The 23942-nt window shown below is 37.9% G+C and overlaps 1 protein-coding gene across 6 annotated transcripts in view; it reads right to left on the bottom strand.

Annotated features, from left to right (window-relative positions):
* Positions 1-23942, bottom strand: part of TBC1D19 (TBC1 domain family member 19) — a 155379-nt gene that overhangs the window by 91149 nt on the left and 40288 nt on the right. For all 6 annotated transcript variants that reach the window (XM_067036317.1, XM_059067735.2, XM_059067738.2 and 3 more), the window contains one exon: positions 10555-10630. In XM_067036317.1, coding sequence (XP_066892418.1) covers positions 10555-10630 — 76 coding nt within the window. The remainder of the gene's footprint in view (positions 1-10554; positions 10631-23942) is intronic.

Consider the following 23942-nt stretch of genomic DNA (forward strand, 5'->3'; position numbering starts at 1 on the left):
CGGTCTGGGAAGATCCCACATGCCGCGGAGCGGTTGGGCCCGTGAGCCATGGCCGCTGAGCCTGTGCGTCCGGAGCCTGTGCTCCGCAACAGGAGAGGCCACAACAGTGAGAGGCCCGTGTACCACAAAAAAAAAAAGTATAAAATAAATATCCATGAGTCCCTACTGATAAAAATAAATGATTGAATAAATAAATAAATGGGGGAGAGGATACAACTCTTCCATGCAGAAGAATTCCAAATAATTTCTGTAGATACTCCCCCGCTCAGGGAGGTAGAACATAACTTCTCCTCAAGGACCATGACTTCCTTCCAGATGGTACAGTATACATATAAAGGGTGGGGGGAGGGGGGAAGAGTAGCTTTACAATGGAAAACTAATAGCTCAATCAGGCAAACAACGTCAACATCAACAGTGATATATCATATTGATATAAATAGTATATACCATGATATAATTTAATGAATATAAATGGCATTTTATATCTGTGATCTTCCTCCAAAAAACCCACAACCCTAGTCTAATAATGAGAAAAACATCAGACAAATTCCAAGAGTGGGATATTCTACAAAATACCTGACCAGTACTTCTCAAAACTGTCAAGGTCATCAAAAACAAGGAAAGTCTAAGAAACTGTCATAGACAAGAGGAGCCTAAGGAGACATGACAACCAAATGTAATGTGGTATCCTGGATGGAATCCCAAAACAGAAAAAGGATATGAGGTTAAAACTAAGGAAATCTGAATAAAGTATGAACTTTAGTTATTAATACTGTATTAATATTAGTTCACTAAGTGTAACAAATGTACCATAGTAATGTAAGATGTTAATAGGGAAACTGGGTATGGGTTCCATGGGAACTCTCTGTACTGTCTTCTCAATTTTTCTGTAAATTTAAAACTCTTGTAAAAAATCAAGTCCACTAAAAATAATAAATTGTGATTCAAGAGGATGGCAATGTGTACTTCCATCCCCAAACTTATTTGTCCCTGGAACCCCCTTTTATGGAGCATCTCTCAGGGCTAGGATTCAGCATAAAACACTCTGGAAAATGCTGATATAGTATAAGGAGCCTCTTCCCCTCATCAGCCCAGAAAACTTCCTAGCCATCTTCCCTATAGCACACAGCACTTTCTACCTTACGTTACAGGTACATATGTCCAAGTCTTATTTCAATGATTAAATCATGAAGTTACCTGAAGGCAGAATCTGTATCTAATTTATTTCTGAATCTTCACAGCACATAGCAGAGTGTCTTCTACTCATAGGCATTCAGTAAATATCTTTTAAATAAATATTGTAATAATTGCTAGAAAGGATGCCTTTACTTATTGATTCATTATAAACTTACTAAGCTCCTGCTACATAAAGGTCACTATACTAGAAGTAACAGTTACACAAAAGTCTTTTTAAAATTGTTACTGCTTTCCAAAGGCTTATAGGAAAAGACAAAGATGCGTACAGAAATTACTATAATAGAATGCAATTTGTGAATGAAGGCCATAAAATGACTGTGCTACAAGAGTCCGAAAGAGGGAGAGATCCTTTTCAACAGGTTAATAACAATGTCAGAGAAGAGACACCATCTGAGTTGACACAAAATAGATGAGATTTACATAATGTAAAGCAGGCAGAGGGCTTTCCATGACAGGAAGACAAAGTAAGTGTTAAAGATGCAAGAAGAAAGGCAAAATGCTTCACTTGGAAGGGCACAAATAGCAGTTATAAAACAGCAGAGACTGATAAAGTGGAAGGAGCAGCTGGGGACAGATAGTAAAAACTCTTAAATGGTGGGCTGTGGAGCAGAAACTTCATTTGTTAGGCAGTTGGCAATCACTGAAGGTCTGTTAGAAGGCAGTGAGATACATTATAAGGGTACATCTGCTTGAGGTTAAAGTTAATAGTACTGAAGGTACATAAGGAGAAAGACAGATTGAAAGTTTGTAGTTATAAAAGTTAGTAGTGAGGGACCTTCAAGATGGCAGAGGAGTAAGATGTGGAGATCACCTTCTTCCCCACAAATATATCAAAAATACATCTACATGTGGAACAACTCCTACAGAACACCTACTGAACACTGGCAGAAGACCTCAAACTTCCCAAAAGGCCTGAATGAGCAGGAGCCCCCTAATCAGCTGCTGTTTTAACCCTGTCCTGTCTGGGCAGGAACAGATTCCTGAGGGCGACCCACACACAGACATGGGGCCAAAACCAAAGCTGAACCCCAGTAGTTGTACAAACAAAGAAGAGAAAGGGAAATTTCTCCTCAGGAGCAGCAGATTAAATCCCCCAAATCAACTTGAGGTACCCTGAATCAGTGGAATGCCTGAATAGACAACATCTCAAAATGGAGGCAGTGGACTTTGGGCCAACTGCAGACTTGGGGTTTGCTGTCTGAGACTGACTTGTTTCTGATTTTCATGTTTATCTTAGTTTTTAGCACTTGTTATCATTGGTAGATTTGTTTATTGGTTTGGTTATTCTCTTTTTAAAAATTATTATTATTATTTATGTTAATAATTTTACTTATTTCTTTATTTTTTAAAAATTTATTATTCTTTCTTTTTTTTCTCCCTTTTCTTCTGAGCTGTGTGGCTGACAGGGCCTTGGTGCTCCAGGCCATGTCAGGCCTGAGCCTCTGAGGTGGGAGAGACGAGTTCAGGACATTGGACCACCAGAGACCTCCTGGCCCCACGTAATATCAATCAGCGAGAGCTCTCCCAGAGATCTCCGTCTCAATGCTAAGACCCAGCTCCACCCAATGGCCAGCAAGTTCCAGTGCTGGACGCCCCATGCCAAACAACTAACAACACAGGAACACAACGCCACCCATTAGCAGAGAGGCTGCCTAAAATCATACTAAGTTCACAGACATCCCAAAACACACCACTGGATGCGGTCCTGCCCACCAGAAAGACAACATAAAGCCCACTCACCAGAACACAGGCACCAATCCCCTCCAACAGGAAGCCTACACAACCCACTGAACCAACCTCACCCACTGGGGGCAGACACCAAAAACAATGGGAACTATGAACCTGCAGCCTGCGAAAAGGAGACCGCAAACACAGTAAGTTAAGCAAAATGAGAAGACAGAGAAATATGCAGCAGATGAAGGAGCAGGGAAAAAATCCACCAGACCAAACAAATGAAGAGGAAATAGCCAGTCTACCTGAAAAAGAATTCAGAGTAATAATAGTAAAGATGATCCAAAATCTTGGAAATTGAATGGAGAAAATACAAGAAACGTTTAACACGGAACTAGAAGAACTAAAGAGCAAACAAACAATAAAGAACAACACAATAAATGAAATTTAATATTCTCTAGGAGGAATCAATAGCTGAATAACTGAAGCAGAAGAACAGATAAGTGACCTGGAAGATAAAATAGTGGAACTAACTACCGCAGAGCAGAATAAAGAAAAAAAAAAATGAAAAGAATTGAGGACAGTCTCAGAGACTTCTGGGACAATATTAAATGCACCAATATTCAAACTATAGGGGTTCCAGAAGAAGACAAAAAGAAAGAGTAAGAAAATATTTGAAGAGATGATAGTTGAAAACTTCCCTACCATAGTAAAGGAATTAGTCAATAAAGTCCAGGAAGCGCATAGAGTCCCATACAGGATAAATCCAAGGAGTAACACGCCAAGACACATATTAATCAAATTATCAAAAATTAAATACAAAGAAAAAATGTTAAAAGCAGCAAGGGACAAACAACAAATAACATACAAGGGAATTCCCATAAGGTTAACAGCTGACCTTTCAGCAGAAACTCTGCAAGCCAGAAGGGAGTGGCAGGACATATTTAAAGTGATGAAAGGGAAAAATCTACAACCAAGATTACTCTACCCAGCAAGGATATTCAGATTCAACAGAGAAATTAAAACCTTTACAGACAAGCAAAAGAGAATTCAGCACTACCAAACTAGCTTTACAACAAATACTAAAGAACTTCTCTGGGCAGGAAACACAAGAGAAGGAAATGACCTACAAAAGCAAACCCAAAACAATAGAGAAAATGGTAATAGGAACATATATATCAATTATACCTTAAATGTAAATGGATTAAATGCTCCAACCAAAAGACACAGACTGGCTGAATGGATACAAAAACATGACCCATATATTTGCTGTCTACAAGAGACCCACTTCAGACCTAGAGACACATACAGACTGAAAGTGAGGGGATGGAAAAAGATACGCCACACAAAAGGAAATCAAAAGAAAGCTGGAGTATCAATTTTCATAACAGACAAAACAGACTTTAAAATAAAGACTATGACAAGAGACAAGGAAGGACACTACATAATGATCAAGGGATCAATCCAAGAAGAAGATATAACAATTGTAAATATTTATGTACCCAACACAGGAGCACCTCAGTACATAAGGCAAATGCTAACAGCCATAAAAGGGAAAATAGACAGTACCATAATCATAGCAGGGGACTTTCACACCCCACTTTCACCAATGGACAGATCATCCAAAATGAAAAAAATAAGGAAATACAAGCTTTACATGACACATTAAACCAGATGGACTTAACTGATATTTATAGGACATTCCATCCAAAAACAACAGAATACACATTCTTCTCAAGTGCTCATGGAAGATTCCCCAGGATAGATCATATCTTGGGTCACAAATCAAGCCTTGGTAAATTTAAGAAAATTGAAATCGTATCAAGTATCCTTTCCATCCACAACTCTATGAGACTAGATATCACTTACAGGAAAAAAAACAGTAAAAAATACAAACACATGGAGGCTAAACAATAAGCTACTAAAAAAACCAAGAGATCACTGAATAAATCAAAGAGGAAATCAAAAAATACCTAGAAACAAATGACAATGAAAACAGGATGATCCAAAACCAGTGGGATGCAGCAAAAGCAGTTCTAAGAGGGAAGTTTATAGAAATACAATCCTATCTCAAGAAACAAGAAACACCTCAAATCAACAACCTAAACTTACATTTAAAGCAATTAGAGAAAGAAAAACAAGAAAACCCCAAAGTTAGCAAAGGAAAGAAATCATGAAGATCATATCAGAAATCAATGAAAAAGAAATGAAGGGAACAATAGCAAAGATCAATAAAACTAAAAGCTGGTTCTTTGAGAAGATAAACAAAATGATAAACCATTAGCCAGACTCATCAAGAAAAAAAGGGAGAAGACTCAAATCAATAGAATTAGAAATGAAAAAGGAGAAGTAACAACTGACACTGCAGAAATACAAAGGATCATGAGAGATTACTACAAGCAACCACATACCAATAAAATGGACAACCACAAGGAAATGGACAAATTCTTGGAAAGGTACAATTTTCCAAGATTGAACCAGGAAGAATTAGAAAATATAAACAGACCAATCACTGAAATTGAAACTGTGATTAAAAACCTTCCAAGAACAAAAGCCAAGGACCAGATGGCTTCCCAGGTGAATTCTATTATACATTTAGAGAAGAGCTAACACCAATCCTTCTCAAAGTCTTCCAAAATATAGCAGAGGGAAGAACACTCCCAAACTCATTCTACGAGGCCACAGTAACCCTGATACCAAAACCAGATAAAGATGTCACCAAAAAAGAAAACTACAGACCAATATCACTGATGAGCATAGATGCAAAAAACCTCAACAAAAAACTAGCAAACAGAATCTAACAGCACATTAAAAGGATCATACACCATGATGAAGTGGGGTTTATCCCAGGAATGCAAGGATTCTTCAATATATGCAAATCAATAAATGTGATACACATTAACAAATTGAAGGATAAAAAACATATGATAATCTCAATAGATGCAGAGAAAGCTTTTGACAAATTCAACACCCATGTATGATAAAAACTTCTCCAGAAAGTAGGAATAGAGGGAACCTATCTCAAAATAATAAAGGCCATGTATGACAAACCCACAGCCAACATCATTCTCAATGGTGAAAAACTGAAACCATTTCCTCTAAAGTCAGGAACAAGACAAGGTTGCCTAATCTCACTGCTTTTATTCAACATAGTTTTGGAAGTTTTAGCCACATCAATCAGAGAAAAAAAAATTAAAGGAATCCAAATCAGAAAAGAAGAAGTAAAGCTGTCACTGTTAGCAGATGACATGATACTATACACAGGGAATCCTAAAGATGCTACCAGAAAACTACCACTACCAGAGCTACTCAATGAATGTGTAAAAGTAGCAGGATACAAAATTAATGCACAGAAATCTCCTGCATTCCTATACACTAATGATGAAAAATCTGAAAGAGAAATTAAGGAAACACTCCTATTTACCACTGCAACAAAAGGAATAAAATACCTAGGAATAAACCTACCTAAGGAGACAAAAGACCTGTATGCAGAAAACTATAAGACACTGATGAAAGAAATTTAAAATGATACAAACAGATGGATAGATATACCATGTTCTTGGATTGGAAGAATCAACATTGTGAAAATGACTATACAACCCAAAGCAATCTACAGATTCAATGAAATCCCTGTCAAACTACCAATGGCATTTTTCACAGAACTAGAACAAAAACTTTCACAATTTGCACGGAAGCACAAAGACCCCGAATAGGCAAAGCAATCTTGAGAAAGAAAAACAGAGCTGGAGGAATCAGGTTCCCTGACATCACACTATACTACAAAGCTATAGTAATCAAGAGAGTATGGTACTGGCACAAAAACAGAAATATAGATCAATGGAACATGATAAAAAGCCCAGACAGAGATAAACCCACACACATATGGTCACCCTACCTTTGATACAGGAAGCGAGACTATACAATGGAGAAAAGACAGCCTCTTCAATAAGTGTTGCTGGGAAAACTGGAGAGCTACATGTAAAAGAATGAAATTAGAACACTCCCTAACACCGTATACAAAAATAAATGCAAAATGGATTAAAGACCTAAATGTAAGGCCAGACACTATATAACTCTTAGAGGAAAACACAGGCATAACACTCTATGACATAAATCACAGCAAGATCCTTTTTGACGCACCTCCAAGAGAAATGGAACTAAAAGCAAAAATAAACAAATGGGACCTAATGAAACTTAAAAGCTCTTGCACAGCAAAGGAAACCATAAACAAGGTGAAAAGGCAACCCTCACAGTGGAAGAAAATATTTGCAAACAAAGCAGCTGACAAAGGATTAATCTGCACAATATACAAGCAGCTCATGCAGCTCAATATCAAGAAAACAAACAACCCAGTCCACAAATGGGCAGGAGACCTAAAAAGACATTTCTCCAAAGAAGATATACAGATTGCCAACACACACATGAAAGACTGCTCAACATCACTAATCATTAGAGAAATGGAAATCAAAAGCACAATGAGGGCTTCCATAGTGGCGCAGTGGTTGAGAGTCCACCTGCCGATTCAGGGACACGGGTTCATGCCCCGGTTCAGGAAGATCCCACATGCCATGGAGAGGCTAGGCCCGTGAGCCATGGCCACTGAGCCTGCACGTCCGGAGCCTGTGCTCCGCAACAGGAGAGGCCACAACAGTGAGAGGCCTGCATACTGCAAAAAAAAAAAAAAAAAAAAGCACAATGAGGTATCACCTCATAACGGTCAGAATGGCCATCATGAAAAAAATCTACAAACAATAAATGCTGGAGAGGGTGTGGAGAAAAGGGAACCCTCTTGCACTGTTGGTGGGAATGTAAATTGATACAGCCACTATGGAGAACAGTATGGAGGTTCCTTAGAAACTAAAAACAGAACTACCATATGACCCAGCAATCCCAGTATTGGGATTGAGAAAACCTTGAGAAAACCATAGTTCAGAAAGAGTCAGGTACCACAATGTTTATTGCAGCTAGCTCTATTTGCAATAGCCAGGACATGGAAGCAGCCTTTGTGTCCATTGACAGATGAATGGATGGAAAGGATGTGGCACATATATACAATGGAATATTACTCAGCCATAAAAAGAAATGAAACTGAGTTATTTGTAGTGAGGTGGATGGACCTAAAGTCTGTCATACAGAGTGAAGTCAGAAAGAGAAAAACAAATACCGTATGCTAACACATATATATGGAATCTAAGAAAAAAAAAAAGGTTTTGATGACCTAGGGGCAGGACAGGAATAAAGAGGTAGACGTAGAGGACACAGGGAGAGGGAAAGGTAAGCTGGGACAAAGTGAAAGAGTAGCACTGACACATATACACTACCAAATAGATAGCTAGTGGGAAGCAGCCAAATAGCACAGGAAGATCAGCTCAGTGCTTTGTGACCACCCAGAGGGGTGGGATAGGGAGGGTGGGAGGGAGATGCAAGAGGGAAGATATATGTAAATGTATAGCTGATTCATTTTGTTATAAAGCAGAAACTAACACACCATTGTAAAGCAACTATACTCCAATAAAGATGTTAAAAAAATTACAACAAAAAAAATCTTCAGTCTTGCAGATTTAGAGACCCACATAAAAAGACTAAAAATGTCACTTCCATGATTTTGATAAGTAATTTAAAAAATTCTTCAATTTCAAACAAACAAAAAAGAATTAATTACAGCTGACCCTTGAACATCTTGGAGGTTAGGGATGCCAACACTCCACACAGTGGAAAATTCAAGTATAACTTAACATTTGTCCCTCCGTTCCTGTGGTTCTGCATCTGCAAATTCAACCAGCCCAGGTTAGTGTAGTACTGTAGTATTTAGCATTGAAAAAAATCCACATATAAGTGGATTCATGCAGTTCAAACCCACGTTGTTCAAGAGTCAACTGTATTTCATCAAACATTTACTGAGAGTGTTCTGTGGGCTAGGTACTATGCTTAGATGCTGAGTATTAAAAGCACAGTCCCTGCTCTTAAAGGGACTAATTTAGTGCAGGAATCTGCAAACTTTCTATAAAAAGGCAGATAGTAAAAAATTTAAGCTTTCCAGGTCATAACATCTCTAAAGCAACTATTTAACTCTGACGTAGTAGTGCAAAAGCAGACATAGCCAATATGTAAATAAAGGAGTATGACTCTTTTCCAATAAAACATATTTTACTAATTCCTATAAGTTTCTTGGGTCACAAAATATTATTCTTCTTTCGATTTTTCAACCAGTTGAAAATGTTAAAAAAAAAATAATAATAAAATTCCTAGCTTGCTACCCATACAAAAACAGGTGGCAGGGCAGATCTGGCCCATGGGCTGTATGTAGCATGCCAACTCTGGATCTAGCAGGTAAGCCTGGAGAGAAAAGAGAGGAGTACCATACATATACACAATACATATATTTACCATTCACATATAGTCTCAGCAACTAGCAGTAGGCTTTAAGAACAGACCTGTTATTTATCTCTGTATCTCTTCAGTCTTAACAGGAAACCAACTTTGTGTTTTGTTTTTTATACTTATGCTAAAACTGATACTTTCTCTAAAACTTTCAGAAATTTTGCCATAAATACTTAGACCCAAGCATTTAGTTTTATATTCTTGAGTTTATAAGAGCAATTATTTCATACGTGTATCATGTGATGATTATGATTTATGACACATCGATAATAAATACTGTCTGATTGCTAGCCCTAAAGTACCACCTAGAGATAGAAACATATTACATATTTCCTTAAATATCTCCATGTTTTTTGTTTATATTGCTTCCTTTCACCCTCTAATTTTGAGGGTTTTTAAAATGAATACAAAAGCAGAAAAAGAAAAACCTGCCTAACATCTACCACTGTGGAGCATGGTAACTCAAAGCAAGCAGAACACTTCTCAGGAGCAGCAGAACTACTATGATAACTGTTGAAGCTGGGTGATGGGTTCACTGGAGTTCTTTGGGGTGTATCTGAAAATTTTCATAATAATTTCTGAGACTATGATGGAGAAAGAAGGTTGACTTATGAGGCCCATTAAATGCCTCAGCAGTGTTAGTTAGAGTCCCCAGCACTGTGAGGAAGGCTCATGAATGGTGCCATCTCATAGGCAGACCACACAGGGCCAAGGCAAAGCCCAGCTAAAAGAATTAGGGGCATGTGATAGAACTTAAGTTTCTACTTTAACAGCTTTTTACAGTTTTTCTGTTAAAGTTATTTTATTTTATGCTTTTAAAGTGACTTTTAGTTGTTTTCAGTGCATTTTAGATACAAGGTTCATTTGGGTTCTGTAACAGAATACAATTAGTATGTATAACCTGCTGCGGAAACAAATGTTTCAAATATAGTATCAGTAACACTGGTGTCAAAAGCTAAAATTTTAAGAGTGAGTCAGTTCATTCTCATTTCATTCCTTTAATATCACAGAACATTAGGAACAAATTGTTTCATAATATTTACTTTTATGATATTTTAAATTTTAGGTCAGTATAGTACATGATGTTTTTTTCTTCTACTCAACATTTTCAAGATTACTATAGTTAAGTAAGTGCAATCCTTGGTTACTGAAAATAAAGAGTATGCAAATACTATTCACCTCACTTTAGTGGTCTTTACCCAGTCTTTCATATAATAAATATAGTCCTAATATTAATAAGGATCTTTCACTCTGCATTATATAACTTGGTATGGAAAAATAAAATTAAAATGAACAGTAGCCAACCTGTGCTTTCCTCATGTATACCAAAGGTTCTTTAAGATGTTCAGGAGGTGCAGCAGGATGACTGGGTAAAGGAAACCTGGGGACAAAAAGAGGAAGCTGAGTATTATACATTACTCTTTAAAAAAAAAAAAAAAACACCAAATAATGCATGTTTTTATTTATTCACTCAACAATCACAGACCTGAGAGCCCACTGCCATGTACTGGTTATATACAGGTAAACAGGCCCCTGCCCTCAAAAGGTTTACAAACCAGAAGGCAGTCAAGAAAAACTACAAAAGCACCACAAAAGCATATATAGGGGCAAAGAAGTCAGAGTTATGTATTTGATACAATTTTCCCTTATGCTAAGAATTGATAAGTATATACATTACTCTTAATAATTAATCAGTTTGCCTGGTTAGAAATTACTTACCTCTGTAGCCCATGATATAAATGAAATAGATGTTTGTTAGCAGTTCTATGTGTTACACAAGGTACAACAACCTAATAAAACTTTAATTCTTATCCTACTAGTATTGTAGTTTTAAATTAACAATTTAATGACTTGTTACAAGTTAAAGTGAAATCATAAATTTAGGTAATTTTAAAATTATTTAGCTCTGTAAGTGCTCATATGAAAATTTTCACAACTGTTAATTTTAGTATGTAAGTATTATAACACTTAGAGAAAGTTTTTTAAGTCTTAAGTCTAAAAAAGTCCATTAACTTACTAATATATCAACTTCTCATTTCTCCCTATTTCCTTTTCCATAGGATTGAAATGATAGTAAAAATGCTATCTTTTGTAATAACCATGTTTTAGTATTAATATATTATATACTACATTAATTCACAAATTTAATAAAATTTTAAAAATTTAATGTCTTGAAAATGTTTTCTATGTAACATTACATTTTATATTCAAAATGTATTGTTTTTTATTAAGAAAACATTTATTTATTCAACAAACATTTGAGCCATTCTAAGTACTAAGTATATGGTAGGATTAAGATAGTTATCTCCTGTTCTTATGTACCTAATATTCTAGTGAAGAAAAAGTCAATATTTATAAAAACAAATAAATAAATCAATAGAATAATATAAAATAGTAATAAGTGCCGGCAGCCGCGGCGGGTCCTCAAAGTGTAGCAACAATCGACGAGAGGCGGTAGGGAACGGAAAGCACCAAGGTATGGGATCAGAAGGGCATAAGCAACTGATGGTTGCAAGGCAAGTTTAATAACAAAGCGTAGCCGTATATATACCCCTAAAGCAGGGAATTTGCTTAGTCATGCCTTATCGGCATCAACTGGTTGATTGGCTTCTCGGCTTAGTCACGCCTTATTGGCATCAGCTGGTTGACTGGCTTTTCGGCTTCTCCCTCAAAGGCACCAATTTCCCCTCCAGGGTTGCTTTTCCTAGCTTTAGGGAACAACCAGGGACTCCCAGTAACTGAGCAGGTCCCTGGAGCGATTTGGCCAAAGGCCATCTCCTTTTTTACGTTCATACCATAAAGTCCAGGATGCATACCAAGGAGAGTACAATCGGGCCCTGAGGCTTATGAGGGTCTTAATGGCGCCTTCCTCAGAGGGCAATGCTCGCCACATTTCCCCCTCTTTTATTTTTTTAAAGCTTGATAATGCAATTTCAACCCATACACCTCCTGACGAAGAGCAGCGAGACGGCCAACAATAAAGTGTAATAAACAAGGTAATGCAATTAACATCAACAATACACATGACCCCACGGTAATCAATCCTGTGAGCCCATTTTGAAACCAAATGCATTGGGTATAACCATTGAAGCTGACCCAAGAGTCCTTGAATTAATTGTTGGGGCCCGTCTTCTTGTAGACGAGCTTCTTGAATTGCTTGTATTTCTGCATTAAGTTTTTGTATGTTCAAACTAATGTGTCTGTCAGTCCATACACTTATTCCAGTGAATCGTTTAGGTCTTTTTTAAAGCTTCAGATAATTCTAGCCAAGCTTGTATGCTAGTACTATGATACCATGGTTCAGAAATATTTACAGGCAGCATTACATAGGAAGGTTGTTTTAACATCATAACAGAAAAAGTTCCTTTCATAGGCAGAATGCAAGTACTAAAAATACAATTCTGACAAGTTATATTATATCCTAAGGAACCAGAAGTAAACTCAATCTGTAAATCTCCTATTAGCAAGGCATATGAGGGTGTAACACAAGTAATAACCGGTTGATAAGAATAAGACAAAGCAAACTTTCCAAAATCCCAATGCTTATAAATAACCAAACTATTATTAGTAACAGAAACTGAAGAAATTAAAATGGTACCACTATTATAATTTAAGGTGCACCAGATTTGAGAATTCAAAATCAGACTGGGGAAAATCAGAAGGAAAAAAGGAGGGAAACTTAAAACTTGTAACAGCTTTAACTACCTTTAAACTATGGCCGGCCAGTAAAGTCCCTTGTCCTCCTACATATATTTCAACACAAAAATAGTATCTATACCAGTCTCATTCTTTCCATTTTTGTTATTGTTGCCCTGTGAAATCATTTTTTCTAGAACAGCAAGAAGATGTAAAGCTTTCTCAACTTCGTAGGTTAATATATACAGGTCTACGAACAAAAAACACACTGCTTGGGCGAATTTTTCTTCAAAAGGTTCTATGAACTGATAAAGTTTCTCACCAACGGACATGGCTTCTGTATACTGTCGGATATGATACAGGATGACTGCTTGATTGTAATACAACATACTGTTTTCAAGATCATCTAGTCCATCCATTTCTTCAACAGCCGAGTGCACCTGATTCTTCAATTGGTTAAGTGTCTGTCTTAAACTATCTGTTGTTGTCTGGTTACTTTTGAAAAACTCAGCTACTGCCGTATTCAAAATTATTTTATAATCATCTTTGTTTATATCTTGTAGGTAGGCAAGATGTTGCAGACAGACATCATAATTTCCAGCTCTGAAAGCCTGGAAAGCACTGGTGGACAACTCCTTCTCTTGATCAGTGATCTCTAGTCGCTTCTTGGATACTTCTTGTCCCATATTTTTTTTATTTCTGACTACTGCCCCGAGTTACTATCAACTTTACTATGTGACCACACTTTCACTCTTCACTCTGGGGATTCACCTACCGAGATTCAGATGTCCCTCTTGTCATGTCCCTGTTCGGGCGCCACTTGCCACCACTTGCCGGCAGCCGCGGCGGGTCCTCAAAGTGCAGCAACTATCGACGAGAGGCGGTAGGGAACGGAAAGCACCGAAGTATGGGATCAGAAGGGCTCAAGCAACTGATGGTTGCAAAGGAAGTTTAACAACCAAGCGTAGCCGTATATATACCCCTAAAGCAGGGAATTTGCTTAGTCATGCCTTATCAGCATCAGCTGGTTGATTGGCTTCTCGGCTTACTCACGCCTTATTGGCATCAGCTGGTTGATTGGCTTCTCGGCTTAGTCACGCCTTATTGGCATCAGCTGGTTGATTGGCTTCTCGGCTTCTCCCTCAAAGGCACCAATTTCCCCTCCAGGGTTGCTTTTCCTAGCTTTAGGGAACAACCAGGGACTCCCAGTAACTGAGCAGGTCCCTGGAGCGATTTGGCCAAAGGCCATCTCCTTTTTTACGTTCATACCATAAAGTCCAGGATGCATACCAAGGAGAGTACAATTGGGCCCTGAGGCTTATGAGGGTCTTAATGGCGCCTTCCTCTGAGGGCAATGCTCGCCACAAATAAGTGACATGAGAAAATGAGAGTAGGATAGAGTCTAAAGTGATGTGGAAGGGCAAGGAAGGTGTCTAGAAAAGCTAATATTTGAACCAAGACATGGGTGAAAAGGAGCCAACCATTCAAAGATCTGGGGGAAGAACATTCCAAGTGAAAGGACAGCAAGCAGAAGACTCTGAGGTGGGAAAATATGGAATGTTTAAAAATCAGAAAAAGCCAGGATGGTTGAAATGTAATGACTGAGGCACAGAGTGATATAAAATCATAGAGAAGGCAATAGGAGAACACAACAATTTAACATTTACTTAGAGTTTTCAATCTCTTTCACAACAACATATAGCTCCCATTGAAATTAATCATATAACTTGTACGTACAGCAAAGCAACCATGTTCTAACAATCAAGAACCATACACTGAATTCTCAAGAAATTCCTCATCCAAAGGGGGACATCCAAAGGGGTACACCAGACAGTTTCATTAACTGATTATTTCTGGCTAATTGTTTATTTATACTAACATCTGCATTCCATGTACCTAAACAAATCACCTTTCCCCACTCACAAGTGAAAAAAAAATTGATAATCTCTAGATGCCTCACTATTTCTTCTTATATGCAAGATCGTTAAAAGCTATATATTTTATACCACTCACTACATAATTTTAAAGAGACATGTGATTTATAATTAAATATAACTTAAAAATTCTTCCATTTTAATGGTAATTATTTCTAAACTTAATAAAGCTTAGAAATTTAGGATTGAAACTTGAGAGCACTTACCGATGATCTTAAGGGTTATTTAATGCTCAAAGAAATTTATCCATAAAAAAAGGTAAGAAGTGATAACCCCAAATCATTCATATTAAACCAAAATAAAGTTAGATATTTATTCAATTGTAAATATTTAATGAGAACCTACTAAGAGTTCAAGGTAATAGAGATACAGCAGTGAACAAAACATGTTAAAATCTCAGTCCTTGGGACTTCCCTGGAGGTACAGTGATTAAGATTCCACACTTTCAATGGAGGGGGCATGGGTTCGATCCCTCATCGGGGAAGATCTCATATGCCACATCGCGCAGCCAAAAAAATAAATAAAATGAAATAGAATAGAATACAACAGAATAAAGCAAAATAAAATAAAATATCTGTCCTCATGTATTTTACATTTAGTAATACAAAGAGATGAGGGTCAGTAGATAGGAACAATGCAGAAAACTGCATATCACTCGACTCCTCCCTCTTCCTGCCTCCCTAAATCTCCATAAATGCCACTCATCTTCTCTACTCCACTGACACTGTTTCAGGCAACCAACATTTCTCGCCTGCATTCATCTGACAGATTCATAAGCAGTCTCCCCTGCTTCCACACTATTTTCAACCTATTTGCCAATTTGCCTGGCAGTTAGTCAGGAGCAGTGTCTTCCTTATTCACCAGTGATTGTATTTCCAGTGTCTAGCATAAGGCCTGGCACCTACTAGATATTCAGTACATTTTTTAATAAATAAAATGCAATTGTGGTTATGTCACTACTTTGCTTAAAATCCTAAAATGGCACCCAAATGCTTTTAGGATCCAGTCTACAAATCCTTGAGTAAGAAGCATATCCTTGCCTACAGATCTAGCATAATCGTTTCCTATGCCCCTCTCCTCTCTACCATCCAACTTTTGTTGCCGTACAACTTTTGTTCCTCCAATGTACTGCATTCTTATCCACCTCTAAACACCTCTGAACCTGTTGTTCCCTTGTACCTAAAGCACTTTTCTTCTCTACCCCTTCCCCTGACTAAATCCAGCTCAGCTTTTTGATCTCAGTCTAAGTATTACTTCCTGTTATAAGTCATCATGACATCCCCAATCTGAGTTAGGTGCCTGCCCTATGTACTCCTTGTACTTACCCTATTATAGCACTTACTATATTGTACTATAATTGCCTCTTTAAATTCTCTGTGCCCCACTGGGATGTAAGCTCCATAAAAAGCAAAGACTATCTGCCTAGCTTTTTCACTGTCCTAGCACCTAGCTCTGTACATAACACATAACAAGCACAGAGTAATATTTAAAACTAAGAGGGCAGGGTGGAGTCAAGATGGCAGTGTGGGAAGACGCCAAGTTAGCGTCTCCCCATAATTAGCTTCCCTGCCGGCTGCTGGTGGCGGACCCTAATGCCCAAGGAGACAGGAGGAGCCTCCAAGTGAACTGGTAGGATGTAGGGGGATTGAGGGGGAAGGAAAAGTGGAGGCCAGACAGGATCAGCACCCCTGAGGCTGGGGAGATCAGAAAAGGCACATGGGAGGGGCCCTCAGGGAGGAGTGGAGGAGGAGCTGAGGGCATTTGCCCCACGGACTTAGGCACAGGGAGACTGCTGAGCTCCCAACCCAGTCCCCTGCCCTCCAAGGGCCCCCACTCCCCATGGCCGCATTGGTCCTGGGGGCATAGGAAGGAGGCCAAGGGAATAAAAGGAGAGGCAGGCGGGAGGGCCCCTCTGCAATCCAAGGAACAGGGGAGGAGAGAAGGGCATTTGCCCCACCCACTCGAGCCTAGGAATCCTGCTGCGCTCCCAGGTGAGTTCCCCTGCCCTCTGAGACCTGGGGTGGGGAGCATACCTGGGCCCCTTCTGTTCTGTTAAGCCTATGACTCACCTCCCACAGCCCACAGGGCCTTTTCCAGCCCTGTGGGTCCTAAACATAGGCCCTGCCCACTGCCCAAAACTTGCCCTTGCTTAGGTCCCGCCCTCCAGAGCCAAGGCCTTCCCCACCTGCCCCTTTTTTTTCTCTTCCCTCCTCCTCTTTTTTACTATTGTGGTACTGTTGTACCTTCTGGTTGTTGATTCATCTATATTTTTATTTTTATATACTTTCTAATATATCTGTTAGTTTCCTAGTCTAATTTTTTTTTAACTTGGTTATTGTTCTCTCTCTGTTTTTTTTTTTGCCACCCCACGTGGCTTGCAGGATCTTGGTTCATGAGCCAGGGGTCGGGCCCAAGCTCCTGCAGTGGGAGCTCCAAGTCCGAACCACTGGACTAACAGAAAACCTCAGACATGAGGGAATATTCATCACAGAGAGGTCTCACAGAGGTCCTCATCTCAGCACCAAGACCCAGCTCTGCCCAACAGCCTACAAACTCCAGTGCTGGAAGCCTCAGGCCAAACAACCAGTAAGACAGAAAAACAGTGCCACTCAAAAAAAAAAAAAAGACATGGAAAAAAATGTGTGACAGATGAAGGAGCAAGATAAAAACCTATAAGACCAAATAAATGAAGAGGAAATAGGCAAGCTACCTGAAAAAAAAATTCAGAGAAAAAACAGTAAAGATGAACCAAACACAAGGTTGTCCACACTCAACACTATTATTCAACATAGTTTTGGAAGTTTTAGCCACAGCATTCAGAGAAGAAAAACAAATAAAAGGAAACAAAATTGGAAAAGAAGAAGTAAAGCAGTCACTGTTTGCAGATGACATGACACTATGCATAGGGAATCCTAAAAATGCTACCAGAAAACTACTAGAGTTAATCAATGAATTTGATAAAGTAGCAGGATACAAAATTAATGCACAGAAATCTCTTGCATTCCTATACACTAATGATGAAAAATCTGAAAGAGAAATTAAGGAAACACTCCCATTTACCACTGCAACAAAAAGAATAAAATACGTAGGAATAAACCTATCTAAGGAGACAAAAGATCTGTATACAGAAAATGATAAGACACTGAAGAAAGGAATTAAAGATGATACAAACAGATGGAGAGATATACCATGTTCTTGGACTGGGAGAATCAACATTGTGAAAATGACTATACTACACAAAGCAATCTACAGATTCAATGCAATCCCTGTCAATCTACCAACAGCATTTTTCACAGAACTACAACAAAAACTTTCACAATTTGTATGAAAACACAAAAGACCCCGAATAGCCAAGGCAATCTTGAAAAAGAAAAATGGAACTGGAGGAAACAGGCTCCTGGACATCAGACTATACTACAAAGCTATAGTAATCAAGACAGTATGGTACTAGCACAAAAACAGAAATATAGATAAATGGAACAGGATAGAAAGCCCAGAGATAAACCCACGCACATATGGTCACCTTATTTTTGATAAAGGAGGCAAGAATATACAATGGAGAAAAGACAGCCTCTTCAATAAGTGCTGCTGGGAAAACTGGACAGCTACAAGTAAAAGAATGAAATTAGAACACTCCCTAACACCATACACAAAAATAAACTCAAAATGGATTAAAGACCTAAATGTAAGGCCAGACGCTATCAAACTCTTAGAGGAAAACATAGGCATAACACTCTATGACATAAATCACAGCAAGATCCTTTTTGACGCACCTCCTAGAGAAATGGAACTAAAAACAAAAATAAACAAATGAAACCAAATGAAACTTAAAAGCTTTTGCACAGCAAAGGAAACCATAAAAAAGATGAAAAGACAACCCTCAGAATGGGAGAAAATATTTGCAAATGAAGCAACTGACAAAGGATTAATCTCCAAATTTACAAGCAGCTCATGCAGCTCAATATCAAAAAGCAAACAACCCAATCCAAATATGGGCAAGAGACCTAAATAGACATTTCTCCAAAGAAGATATACAGATTGCCAACAAACACATGAAAGGATACTCAACATCACTAATCATTAAAGAAATGGAAATCAAAACTACAATGAGGTATCACCTCACACCAGTCAGAATGACCATCATCAAAATATCTAGAAAGAATAAATGCTGGAAAGGGTGTGGAGAAAAAGGAACCCTCTTGCACTGTTGGTGGTAATGTAAATTGATACAGCCACTATGGAGATCAGTATGGAGGTTCCTTAAAAATCTAAAAATAGAACTACCATACAACCCAGCAATCCCACTACTGGGCATATACTCTGAGAAAACTATAGTTCAGAAAGACTCTTGTACCACCATGTTCACTGAAGCTCTATTTGCAATATCCAGGACATGGAAGCGGCCTGGGTGCCCACTGACTGATGAACGGATGGAGAGGATGTGGCATATGTATACAATGGAACATTACTAAGCCATAAAAGGAAATGAAATTGAGTTATTTGTAGTGAGGTGGATAGACCTAAAGAGTTAAGTGGGTCGGAAAGAGAAAAAAAAAATACCATATGCTTACATATATATATGTAATATAAAAACAAACAAAACGAAAAGAATGGTTCTGAATAACCTAGGGACAGGACAGGAATAAAGATGCAGACATAGAGAATGGACTTGAAGACACACAGAGGGGGAAGGGTAAGCAGGGCCAAAGTGAGAGAGTGGCATGGACTTATATATACTACCAAATGTAAAATAGATAGCTAGTGGGAAGCAGCTGCATAGCACAAGGAGATGAGCTCAGTGCTCTGTGACCACCTATAGGGGTGGGATAGGGAGGGTGCAAGGGAGATGCAAGAGGGAGTAGATATGGGGATATATGTATATGTATAGCTGATTCACTTTGCTATAAAGCAGAAACTGATGCACCATTGTAAAGCAATTACACTTTAATAAAATAAAAAAGAATCACAATCTCAGAAATAGAATGGAGGCACAGATTGACAAAAGACAAGAAATGTTTAACAAAGATCTAGAAAAATTAAAGAAGAAACAGAGATGAACACCACAATAACTGAAATGAAAAATACACTAGAAGGAATCAATAACAGAATAACTGAGGCAGAAGAACGAATAAGTGAGTTGGAAGACAAAATGGTAGAAATAACTGCTGAGGAGCAGAATAAAGAAAAAAGAATGAAAAGAATTGAAGATAATCTCAGAGACCTCTGGGACAACACTAAACTCATCAACATTTGAATGTAGGGGTCCTAGAAGAAGAGAAAAAGAAAGGGATTGAGAAAATATTTGAAGAGATTATAGTCAAAAACTCCCCTAACGTGGGAAACGAAATAGTCACCCAAGTCCAGGAAGCACAGAGAGTCCCATTCAGGATAAACCCTAGGAAAAACACACCAAGACACAAATTAATGAAACTAACAAAAATTAAATTCAAAGAAAAAATATTAAAAGCAGCAGGGGAAAAACAAAATATAACACACAAAGGAATCCCCATACGGTTATCAGCTGATTTTTCAGCGGAAACTCTGCAAGACAGAAAGGAGTGGCAGGATACACTTAAAGTGATGAAAGAGAAAAACCTACAACCAAGATTACTCTACCCAGCAAAGATCTCATTCAGATTGGATGGAGAAATCAAAAGCTTTTCAGACAAGCAAAAGCTAAGAGAATTCATCACCATCAAACCAACTTTACAAATGCTAAAGAAACTTCTCTAGGTGGGAAACACAAGAGAAGAAAAAGACCCACAAAAACAAACCCAAAACAATTAAGAAAATGGTAACAGGAACATACATATTGATAATAACCTTGAATGTAAATGGATTAAATGCTACAACCAAAAGACACAGACTGAATGGATATGAAAACAAGACCCATATATATGCTGCCTACAAGAGACCCACTTCAGACCTAGGGACACATACAGACTGAAAGTGAAGGGATGGAAAAAGATATTCCATGCAAATGAAATCAAAAGAAAGCTGAAGTAGCAATACTCTTATCAGATAAAATAGATTTTAAAGTAAAGATTGTTATAAGAGATAAGGAAGGACACTACATAATGATCAAAGGATCAATCCAAGAAGAAGATATAACAATTATAAATGTTTATGCACCCAACATAGGAGCACCTCAATACATAAGGCAAATGCTAACCATGAAAGAAGAAATTAACAGTAACACAATAATAGTAGGGGACTTTAACATCCCACTTACACCAATGGACAGATCACCCAAACAGAAAATAAATAAGGAAACACAAGCTTTAAATGACACAATAGACCACATAGATTTAATTGATATTTATAAACCGTTCCACCCAAAAGTGGCAGAATACACTTTCTTCTCAAGTGCACACGGAACATTCTCCAGGATAGATCACATCTTGGGTCACAAATCAAGCCTCAGAAAATTTAAGGAAATTGAAATTGTATCCAGCATCTTTTCTGAACACAATGCTATGAGATTGGAATCAATTACAGGAAAAAAAAAAACTGTAAAAAACACAAACATATGGAGGCTAAACAGTGCACTACTAAATAACCAAGAGATCACTGAAGAAATCAAAGAAGAAATTTAAAAATATATAGAAACAAATGACAATGAAAACGCAATGACCCAAAACCTATGGGACATAGCAAAAGCAGTTCTAAGAGGGAAGTTTATAGCAATTCAATCTCACCTCAGAAATAAGAAAAATCTCAAGGAAACAATCTAACCCTACATTTAAAACAACTATGGAAAGAAGAACGAAGAAAACCTGAAGTCAGTAGAAGGAAAGAAATCATAAAGATCAGAGCAGAAATAAATGAAATAGAAACAAAGAAAACAATAGGAAAGATCAATAACACTAAAAGCTTGTTCTTTGAGAAGATAAAAATTGATAAACCCTTAGCCAGACTCATCAAGAATTAAAGGGAGAGGATGCAAATCAATAAAATTAGAAAGGAAAAAGGAGAAATCACAACTGACACGGCAGAAACACAAAGGATTGTAAGAGACTACTACAAACAACTACATGCCAAAAAAATGCACAACCATGAGGAAATGGACAAATTCTTGAAAAGGTACAATTTTCCAAGACCGAACCAGGAAGAATTAGAAAATATATACAGACCATCACAAGTAATGAAATTGAAACTGTAATTAAAAATCTTCCAACAAACAAAAGTTCACGACCAGATGGCTTCACAGGTGAATTCTATCAAACATTTAGAGAAGAGCTAAAACTGATCCTTCTCAAATTCTTCCAAAAAATTGCAGAGGAAGGAACACTCCCAAGCTCATTTTACAAGGCCACCATCACCCTGATATCAAAACCAGGGAAAGATATCACAAAACAAGAAAATTACAGGCCAATATCACTGATGAACACAGACACAAAAATCCTCAACAAAATACTAGCAAACAGAATCCAACAACACATTAAACAGATCATACACCATGATCAAGTGGGATTTATCCCAGGGATGCAAGGATTCTTCAGTATATGCAAATCAATCAGTGTGATACACCACATTAAAAAATTTAGGAATAAAAACCATATGATCATCTCAATAGATGAAGAAAAAGCTTGTGACAAAATTCAACACCCATTTGATAAAAACTCTCCAGAGGGCTTCCCTGGTGGCGCAGTGGTTGAGAGTCCGCCTGCCAATGCAGGGGACACGGGTTCGTGCCCCGATCCGGGAAGATCCCGCGTGCCGCGGAGCGGCTGGGCCCGTAGGCCATGGCCGCTGAGCCTGCGCCTCCGGAGCCTGTGCCCCGCGACGGGAGAGGCCACAACAGTGAGAGGCCCACGTACCGGAAAAAAAAAAAAAAAAAAAAAAAAAAAAAAAAACAAACAAACAAAAAAAAAAACTCTCCAGAAAATGAGCATAGAGGGAACCTATCTCAACATAATAAAGGTCATATATGACAAACCCACAGCCAACATCGTTCTCAACAGTGAAAAACTGAAACCATTTCTACTAAGATCAGGAACAAGACAAGGATGACCACTCTCACCACTCTTATTCAACATAGTTTTGTATTTCCTGGCCAAGGCAACCAGAGAAAAAAAAGAAATAAAAGGAATAAAAATTGGAAAAGAAGAAGTAAAACTGTCACTGTTTGCAGATGACATGACACGATACAGAGAAAATCCTAAGGATGCCACCAGAAAACTACTAGAACTAATCAATGAATTTGGTAAGGTTGCAGGAATCAAAATTAATGCACAGAAATCTCTTGCATTACTATACACCAATGATGAAAAATCAGAACAAGAAATTAAGGAAACAATCGCATTTACCATCGCAGCACAAAGAATAAAATACCTAGCAATAAACCTACCTAAGGAGGCAAAAGACCTGTACTCAGAAAACTATAAAACACTGATGAAAGAAATCAAGGATGACATAAACAGATGGAGAAATATACTATGCTCTTGGATTGGAAGAATCAATATTCTGCAAACGACTATACTACCCAAAGCAATCTACAGATTCAATGCAATCCCTATCAAACTACCAATGGCATTCTTCACAGAATTAAAACAAAAAATTTTACAATTCATATGGAAACACAAAAGACCCCGAAGAGCCAAAGCAATGTTGAGAAAGAAAAACAGAGTTGGAGGAATCAGGCTCCCTGACTTTAAACAATAGCAAAAAGCTACAGTAGTCAAGACAGTATGGTACTGGCACAAAAACAGAAATATACATCAATGGTACAGGATAGAATGCCCAGAGATAAACCCATGCACATATGGTCACCTAATTTACGAGAAAGAGGCAAGAACATACAATGGAGAAAAGACAGCCACTTCAATAAGTGGTGCTGGGAAAATTGGACAGCTACATGTAAAAGAATGATATTAGAACACTACCTAACACCATACACAAAAATAAACTCATAATGGATTAAAGACCTAAATGTAAGACCAGACACTATAAAATTCTTAGAGGAAAACATAGGAAAAACACACTTTGACATAAACCACAAGATCTTTTCTGACCCACCTCCTAGAGTAACAGAAATAGAAACAGAAATTTTAAAATGGGTCTTAATTGAACTTAAAAGCTTTTGCACAACAAAGGAAACCATAAGTAAGACAAAAAGACAAC

This window comes from Kogia breviceps, chromosome 6 (assembly GCF_026419965.1).
Source record: "Kogia breviceps isolate mKogBre1 chromosome 6, mKogBre1 haplotype 1, whole genome shotgun sequence".
NCBI lineage: Eukaryota > Metazoa > Chordata > Mammalia > Artiodactyla > Physeteridae > Kogia > Kogia breviceps.